At 39.9% G+C, this 9,484-nt stretch overlaps 1 protein-coding gene across 21 annotated transcripts in view; it reads right to left on the minus strand.

Moving 5' to 3' along the window:
* The window catches only part of obscnb (obscurin, cytoskeletal calmodulin and titin-interacting RhoGEF b), a gene marked incomplete in the record, with an annotated part of 52,003 nt that extends 43,219 nt beyond the window's left edge, over nucleotides 1–8,784 (minus strand). For 16 of the 21 annotated variants that reach the window (XM_014029665.1, XM_014029790.1, XM_014029763.1 and 13 more), the window contains 11 exon segments: nucleotides 21–296; nucleotides 514–795; nucleotides 902–1,177; nucleotides 1,340–1,508; nucleotides 2,035–2,141; nucleotides 2,244–2,510; nucleotides 2,611–2,916; nucleotides 3,092–3,352; nucleotides 3,564–3,833; nucleotides 5,662–6,743; nucleotides 8,574–8,783. In XM_014029665.1, coding sequence (XP_013885119.1) covers nucleotides 21–296; nucleotides 514–795; nucleotides 902–1,177; nucleotides 1,340–1,508; nucleotides 2,035–2,141; nucleotides 2,244–2,510; nucleotides 2,611–2,916; nucleotides 3,092–3,352; nucleotides 3,564–3,833; nucleotides 5,662–6,733 — 3,286 coding nt within the window. 21 annotated transcript variants of the gene reach the window in all.
* Between the last annotated feature and the right edge of the window lie 700 nt (nucleotides 8,785–9,484).

Below are 9,484 nucleotides of genomic sequence, written 5' to 3' on the forward strand. Positions count from 1 at the left end.
TAAAAACACAACACTCTCACCTGCTACTTGGATTTTAAAAACCAGCTTCTCAGATCCAGCCTCGCAGATGTAGTCTCCAGCGTCTTTCCTCTCCACACTGTCAATCACCAGCTGACGACTCTTGCCTTTTGATTCAGCGTGGATTGTTTTGCTGGATGTCAGGAGCTTGTTATCCTTGTACCACTTTGCCTCAATCTTGGTGTCAGCTACCTCACAGCTCAAGACAGCTTTCTGGGAGAGAGTAGCTTTCACTTCCCTCTGAACCAACTCCTTGTTGCAGAAGACTGACTCAGCCTCTGAAAGTAAAGTCAGTGATGAATACACAGCTGTCATCACCAACAGACAGACAACGTGATCACAAACATAAAGGTGTTTAGAAATTTAGTAAATTTCTTTATTTTATATATTAAGAAATGTTATTTATTTTAACATTTTACATATACTGTTCCAACTCTGAACGAGAAAATTAAAGGAAGGCATAGCATTTCAAATGAACCAATCAAGCATTTTTACCGGAAATGATGATTTTGAAGGTCAGCTTATCTCCTCCAGCCTCACAGGTGTATTCACCAGCATCACTCTTCTCCACCTTTTCAATCACCAGCTGACGAGTACCGCCCTTTACCTCTGAGTAAATCCTCCTACTCGACTCCAACAACTTGCCTTCCCTGTACCATTTCACCTCTGTCTTGCTGTCAGTCACATCACAGCTAAGACTTGCTTTCTGGGAAAGAATGGCTTTGACCTCCTTCTGAACTGACTCTTTGTTGGAGAATGCAGCCACTGCTTGGGTTTCTAACAATTAAAAAAAAGCAACAATAAAAGTTTATTCAAATAATGTAACCGCCAGAGAGGAAGAAGTTAAGCCTACATCTACTAAAGAATTGCCATCTAGCTTTACCTTTTATCTTGACATGGAATGTGACTTTATCACCTGCTGTCTCGCAGGAATAATATCCTTCATCACTTTTCTTGGCACCCTTAATGACGAGCTTCCTTTGAGTCCCTTTGGAGATAATAGCAGTTCTTTGGTCCTCATTAATCTCTACTTTATCCTTTTTCCACACAACGACAGCGCTCGCTAGAGACACCTCACAGCTCAGCTCAAGGTCTCCTTTAAGAGACGATGATAATCCCATGGGACCTCTGGCTTTATTTATAAATTTGGCAGGTTCATCTGAGAAAAAAAAGAAAAGAAAGGAAGACCAGTAAAGTTATCATTTGTGAAATCAAAGACTGTTTTTTTTCCTTTGAGGATGAAAGTACTTTAAAAAAACAACAGTTGCCTCTGCTCCACAAACTCAACTTTAAAACAGTACCTAGTTGTTTTAATTTTTACCTTTAAGGGCAAGCTGTATGGACATCCTATCATCAGCCAAAGCACACTCATAAATGCCCACATCTTCCTCCGTAACATTGTGTACCATCAGGATCCTCTTGCGATCTTGTAGCACATATTCATACTTCTTGCCCATTTTCAGCTCCCTCCCATTTTTCAACCAGGTCACCTGAAGAACCAAATGCAGAAACGTTTAGGAAAGCATGAGTGACAAAGTGCTGATATGATGTCACTGAGGTTTTAAAGAGTAAAAACACAATTTTTGAGCTTCTAGTACCCCCAGGTGCTGCCAATCAGGTGCCTGGTACAAGATTTATTGCCAAGATTTACTGAGGCCTCCGTGAACACACTCAAATGTTTGCAGTTAGTTGCTTTGGAGCTACATGTTCAATATTTTTCACCATAATTGTATTTCTGGAGGCTGAATTGCTCACAATTTGACAACAAGGTGCAACTGCAGGGTATATTTGAAAGCTGACTGATAAAGTGTATGCGTCTTTGCAAAAATAAATAAAATGCAGAACATGTTTTAGAGCCATTCCGATGCAGCTGTAAATAGTACTGCAATTTAAGCAACRCCACCAAAACCACCAAAAAGTGACGCTCTTATCAAACCGATATGCTTTAAAGTTCAGTTATGTTAGCAAAATCTGAGATCAAAAAAAATGAAGAGGAAATGTGATTCTGTCACAAACCTGTGCGTCATAATCTGACACCTCAGCAGCCAGCTGAGCAGTGTCCTGGGCACTGCAGGTCACGACCTCTGCATGATCTGACTTGTTGATGAACCTAACAAAAGGAGCTAAAAACAAACCTTTATGCTCAGATGCAATAATTTGCTTGCATAACACACACAAAAAAATTGTCAACACAGAAAATGCAAAAAATAAAAAAAGGATTATACCCTTCACAGTTAGGGTGCAGCTGCTCTGTGAACCTCCACCAACAAATCTGACTTCAGCGCCGTTCATTTCCATGGTCACGACACGGATGAGCAGTGTGTGTGTGGTCTTTGACCTGGTGATGAGGTAGTCAGCGCCACTACGTAAGAGGCGCCCATTGAGGGACCAGAAGCCTGAGCACACAGCAGACAGCTCTAAGGAGATCGAGAATTCCTCCCCGGTTATTGCARTGCTGTTCATTAGGCCTTTCTTGATTTCTGCAGTGGGTTCTGAACAATAAAAATAAAAAGGACAAAAAAAGAAATAAAAAAGGGATTAAAAGAAGACCAACCAAAGAAGTAGATCTGAAAAAGGGTATCTCAATCTTACCAAGATAAAAGCTTCCAGGTACATCCAGATAGGGACTCTGGCCGAAGTCRTTCATGGCAGAGATTCGGAACTGGTAGCTAGCTTCCTCAGCAAAGCTACAAACGGTGATTTCTGTTGAAGTAAGAGATTCTCCAGCATTGCACCTCTGCCACGTCGTAGCACCAACTTTCCTCCTCTCCACAATGTAGCCTTTGATGGGCACAGGACGGTCACTGTCAGGAGGGGACCACTGAATGGTGATGGACGAGTCTGTCTTGTTCTTCACCACAGCATCGACGGGGGGATCGGGCGGATGCTTTCGAGCAGCTGGAGTGGAAAACATAAACATTAAGTGCAAGTTTATCTCTTTTGTTTTACATACTATTTTGCTTTTGCTTCCTTTATTTTATACTTTGCATTRAAAAAGTAAGAATAAAGGAACTTGTAAGCATGTGACAAAAGTTAGGATGACTCCAGAACTGTTTAAAACACACTGACAAACCAGTGACAGTGAATCTTGTGGAAGTCTTGCAGTCGCCGGCCACAAAGGCCACTTCTCCTGAGTCGTCTGCCTGGCAGTTTTTAATGGTGAGCGTGTACTGTCTGATCACGCAGGCGATGGAAATACGAGAATCTTCCTTCAGCTTCTCGCCGTTGCGGGTCCAGTAGGCATCTGAGCAAGGATGCTCCAGCTCGACACAGAAGATGACAGTGTCGCTGACAGGAACYACTGTCCTCCGAGGAAGCTTCTTGGTGATATTGCCTGGGAAACGTGGGTAAAGAAACATCRTATAGCAATATTTTGTAGCATAGAAAAAAATATTTTAAGCATAGGATGGCAGGAACTACTGTTGTAATATTGCAATCTCAATAGGAACTACGGTGACAAAGTGTTGCATTAAGAGTTACAGTGAAAAACTGCTTCGGGACAAAATATCATTAAACGTTTTCAATCTTAAACAAGATGCTCATACCAAGGACTGTGAGCTCAGCCACAGTGCGGCTGCCTTCTTTCATCTCGCAGATGTAAACGCCATCGTCATTAGTGGTGACGTTGTGTATGGTCAGACTCCGCAGGGTGCCGTCCTCCTCCATGCGATATTTGCTGTTCTGCTCCAGACGTGTTTCCTCCATGAACCAGCTGGCCTGTGTGGCGACGTAAGGCACCTCGCACAGGAGCAAGGCTGAGGTTTTCTCTTGGACCTCCACATCCTGCAGCTTCTTCTTGAAAGGCAATTTAGGCTCTAACACAGAAAAGATAACATGATTTTTTTGATTATTGTCTGAATTGATTTCAATATGTTAATTTATCTGCCATAAGCTGTGACCTCACTTTAATGAAGTTTCTGCAGTAACAAGACTGTTAAAAGGTAGATTTGTCTTTGGATAGCRGAAAACAGAAAAAAAAAACATGTCAACCAAAATAATGAAATAGTTTCAATGTATTTAAAAGCCATGGAATGATGTCACAAAATGTTTTGCAAATTGTGTCAGTTTACATGACTTTAATTTATGAGAACAAAACTTGCCATCTTGCCTATTGATGGGTACATATTAATATTCATATTACAAGTTTCTCCTTTTTCTGTGATCTAACGTTCATCAGTCCATTGTGATTACTCAAGAYATGAACCAGAATAAGTTTAAAGTAATGTGTGCACAAGAAAAGGCCAGAAAATAAAAACCCAAAAAATGTGGTGTGGAAAATGTGGCATAATGTTGAGAATGGTGACTAAAGCTTCCTGATGGTTGTGTTTGTGATAAGCAATGTTTAGGGATGAAAATGCCAATTTTACCTGCAGAAAATGCTTATAATATTTACTATTATGCTCACACTGATCCACCAATCCTCTTTGTATTTTACTACAGAGCTGGATGGAAATGCCTGAAAATAGCCTAAATAAAATCCTGCAGACACTGGTTATGTTATAAACTACTTCTTCTCTGCATCCCTTGAAGTGCAGAATCCTCAGTGTGTCCATGTTAAATATACAAAAAGTGAAAAAAAATAAAAAAATTTCTTTTCAATGTACTAATGTCTGAAGATAAACAAAAAATGTTTTCAGCTAAACATTTAGGGGGATTTTTTAAGTTTACTTATGAAATATAGTATTTTATAGAATACATTTAAAAATTACATTTTGTTTATGTTTTTAATGCAATAAAGTTAGCGATAGCAATTGCATTCATTCAATTTTTTATACGTAAGCAAAGAAAAAAATGTAGTGACAGATTAGTTTACCATATTTATATTTTTTTCTTTAATTACTGTGTATGTATAAAAAACAATAGGTAGCAATCTTCAAATCATTTACAATTTAGAAACTAACAAAGTGCAAAAAATGAAAAATATCCATACTTTTTCAATGAACAGCTATGTGGGAGAGGGTTGCCTACCCGTGAGAGAAAGGTTGAATTATGACCTAAAGGGCCTCTCATAGTCATCAGTGGCTCCTCACTCGTTAGACAGAATGGGGATTACGAGCAATCAAGCAGTAAATAAATGACAAACATAAGTTGTCAAAGTGTTCCACCTTCTGGGCCAATTTGCTCCCAGAGGAAGTCACACTCACAGTGTGGCAACATGATAGGGAGTGAAGGAGCATTCATCTAAGCAACTCTGAGCTACTCGTCATCAGCAGAAAATAGATGCAACGCAATACCTCAGTTCAGCGCGTTAGACTGGGCTTAACCTTGTTGTGAAAGGCCAAACACATTTTGAGAAATTCTGAGGGAGCCAAACGAGACTTAAACATGGTGATTACAGTTACACTTGGACCAAAACCATAAAAGTCAGTATTATCCCTTTAAAATATATGATAGTAATCTAAAGAAAAAATGAGAGTGAAAAGTTCGTTAAAAAATAAGAAATAAAAATGTTAGACTACTCTCATTTATGGAAGCCGAGAGCAGCAAAACAATTTTTGTTCATAGTTTTCTCGAAATAACAACATAATTGTTTCGTTCTCATGAAATAACGATCAGCGTTTTCTCGAGATAACGGGTTAATTCATGCGGAAAACGTCCACTCTCAACTTCCATACTCATTAGATAAACAGTCTAAAAGCTTACCTTTGACTGTCACCAACACAGCGCTGTAGGTCTGCCCAGCCATGTTGGTTGCGTTGCAGGTGTAAAGACCATTGTCGGTCTGCTTGCAGTACAAGATCTTGAGGATGAAGTTCTCAGCGTGGTCTTCATAAATGACGTGCCTGCGGCCCTCACTGATGTTTGTCCCATCTTTCCTCCAGATAATGTGTGGTTTGGGGTGACCGGTCACAAAACAGCTCAGTTTGGCGTGTTTGCCCTCAGTCACTGTGCAGGTTCGGGTAAAAACACCTTTAGGGAGCTTAGCCAGCGCTGACGCCCTCAGCTCGTGTTCCAGACTCAGAGAACTCAAGGCATCAGTCTTGTTGGCTGTGGAGGACCTGCTTTCCTCGGTGCGATAGATAGAAAYATCCTTCTTCATTTCCTCTTTGCGTTTTTGCATGTGAGAGAGGAGAGAGGTGCTCTTGTCTGCAGCCGTCCGGCGAGCATCCTGAGCGTCCACGACGAGAGCTGCTGCAGCTTGGGCACGGCCTACAGAGTTCTGGGCCCTGCAGCTGTAGGTGCCGGCGTCCAGGTTGCGCACACTTTGGATCTTTAAGGTGCTGCTGTCAGTGTCAGAAACAATCTTGATGCGGTTAGTCTCCCCCAGGTAGCGTCCATCCTTCTCCCACTCAAAGTTGGCCTCGGGGTGAGCTGCAACCCTGCACTGGAAAACAACATCGCCCCCCAAACCTACACGAGTGGACGTAGGTTTCACCATGAACACAGGGGCCCTCTGACACAGCTCGGTTGGCAGGGCCACTTTAAGGGTCACGGCAGCGTAGGCTTCGCCAAYGTTGTTTTTAGCTCGGCACATGTACTGACCACTGTCCTCCAGCGTTAAGTCGTAGATGGTCAGGCGGTACACATCTCCATCCTCCACAGTTTTAAAACGCCCTCCAGATGCCAGCTTTAGCTTATCCTTTTCCCAGGTGATAAGTGGGGTGGGGTTCCCCACAACTGTGCAGCTGAGGGTGGCATCCTTGCCTGCACACACTGAGAACGCCTTAGGGCGGGTGAGAAACCGGGGGGCTCCTCCAAACATGTTTTGATCCATTTTTTTGCCCCTGCAATGAAAATTGAGCAATATTTAAAATCATAATAGAGTTAAAAAAGAAAAGTGAGGCTGGAAAATAAATTGAAAATGTATCATTACAAAATCCTTGAGCACAATATCAATATCGCAAAGGACTGCTTAGATTGCAATAACTCATAGAACATTATATTTCAAGTATCGTGCATTCATGCTCTACATGCTTACATTAYATTTGGTCCATCCAGTGGACCTGTTTTAGTTGAAAGGGAACACAGAAGATAAGTGGGGATAAGTATTTTTCCATTTTGGTTATTGGTCCGTTATTTTGTGCTCTGTGTTTCCCCTCATGCCATCAGTCAGTTTCTGTCCCTTTGTCTCCTCTGTCTTTCCATTCAGTCTGCCACATCCAGCTACAGCTGTTCTCTGTTTCACGTCACAGCTGCAGCCACTTCCCTCATTAACCTCAGCATTGTTATTCCTTCAGTTCTCTCTCCTTCTTCAGTGGAACATTGAGTGTTATCACACCATGTCCTGTTCCCCTCGTGCCTCCTCCAGTCTCCTTGTGCCTCTCTGTGTTTAAATCGTTGATTTTTTTCTGTCATTTTTGTTTGATTTTATAAAAAAAAAGTTCTGTTTTATATTTAACCTCCTTAAGTTGGTCTACATTCTTTCATCCAAACCTCTACAAACTGTGACATGCAACTAATGAAACATTTGGCTAATTTCTCCATGAAAAGAATATTAAGGAGGAGCTCCAGAGCAATTATCATTACAATCAAGAGAGGTATGAAAATGGTGAAGCAATAAGGAGCCATTATTTATATTACACAGACTGATGAAGAATGTTAAGAGATATTCTGAAGTACATTTTATTGATAAAAATTTAATGGCAACTTTTATCTTTTATCTCAAATGTTTAGGAAATTACTAACTGAGATTCAAATACCAGGTAAATAAAATTAAAATATTTATATAGCTGACAAAAACTACATTTGGTGCAAAATGAGCACAAYGTGCATAAATACAGACATATATTTTACGATTATACTCAATTCAAGAAGTTTTAAAACAACAGAAACTCATAATGCATAAATAATAGATTTTTTTAAACAGTCGTCAAAAAAAGTATTTTGGTTCATTGCATTCAAACTACCCACTCAATAAATTAAAAGCAGTTATAGCTACTGTACATGTACAATTTTACTGTTTCCTGTGTGTACTTTTCAAATATGTCGCTCTATGAAAATAGACATAAAACCAGATCTCAGTTTGACATATTTATAGAAGGCAGCTACAGTAACAAATCAACTGTTCTGACACACTGCACACATTTGTCAAGTCCATCCAATAAAAAGGTCAGTTATTAACACAATAACAAACAAATTCCTCTGTAACAAGGTCATACGGAGAATATATATGCCTTTCAAAGTCTGACATTTGACAGCTTTTGTCACCTCAGTTGCTCGGACTGCATGTCCCAAAAATAACCTCAGCTGTCTGAGCCCATCTCTGTTCATTGCCATTTGTAGAAATGGAGAGTCRTTAGATAAGACTCCCTCTTCAGAAATATACCTTATTTCTAGCATTGTTTACTTTTTTATCTGCCACGAGAAGCTTCTGCAGTGTCATAAAAGAACAGGACAAGCACATCGTGGTTGAAAAAAAACATGCAAAACTGACCAAAAATGTGTCGAAATAATAGAATAAACACACTTTACTATTTGTAACCATACAGGTGACAAAGTATAGTAATTTGTTACCAATAGAATAAATAAGGCAAAGTTTAAACAATGTGCTCTATGAGTACTGTTTCATAATGCAGAATTTTTTTTAATTTCTACAAGTAATATTCCTTATTCACCTTGACTTGAGTCTTCAGCCTCTCAGGTAAAGGTCTKTTCAGTCATGAGACGATCACTCGGCCATTTAAGTTTCCAAATGTTTTACCCCAGTCCAAAATCAGTAAAAAAAATCTACTTAAAATGGTCTTTTTTGCGCTCAAGTATCCTTGAAAATGTAATAAATCCAAGATGATGATGGAGCTCCCCCAGTCTCCTTTGGTGGGCCGTTGACAAGACTTTTTTTCCTCCCCTTTCTTCTCTGGTAGCTCATGATGCCACATAGCTGACGTGCTCAGTTTGGTGCAGCCTCCTTTTCTAAAATAGACCTGTTATTTGCAGGGCAGATAGGAGATAGCCCTGATGGACAGTCCAGGCCTCAGCTGCAGRCTGAACACACATCACAGTTTAACAAATCAGAACATTATGTGTTCTTCAGCTTCAGAGTRACAGCTTTCAGCAAGTCATAACCAAGTTAAATAACTTGGGTGGTATAAATCAGTGCTARTTAAAAAACAATTTCTAAACTCTTTTTTTCTTCTTTGCTTGKGGTGCCAAAAATCCAAAATAATTTAACTAAATGTATATAAGTTAGGGRTGCACTGATATGAAAATTTCAGCCTRTGTCGATATCTGATATAATTATTGCTGTTATGGCTGAYAACCGATATTTATTGATATTACACAAACACACAAATTATACTATACATATATGCACAAACACACTTGGGTCTTTTCTTGATACCGTGAATAAACGACCAGACCTTTGACATAGCTTCCACTTCAGTTATTCATGTCTGCACAGCGTAAATATCACTATCATGATCAAACAGATGCCGCTCAACCAACCATCTCCCCTCCCAAAACAGAAACACAAAGMTAAAAAGTGGGAAATCAATATCGGATGTTAATATCGGACCGATACAGATATATG

Source organism: Austrofundulus limnaeus, unplaced genomic scaffold (genome assembly GCF_001266775.1).
Source record: "Austrofundulus limnaeus strain Quisiro unplaced genomic scaffold, Austrofundulus_limnaeus-1.0 Scaffold6, whole genome shotgun sequence".
NCBI classification, from domain to species: Eukaryota; Metazoa; Chordata; class Actinopteri; order Cyprinodontiformes; family Rivulidae; genus Austrofundulus; species Austrofundulus limnaeus.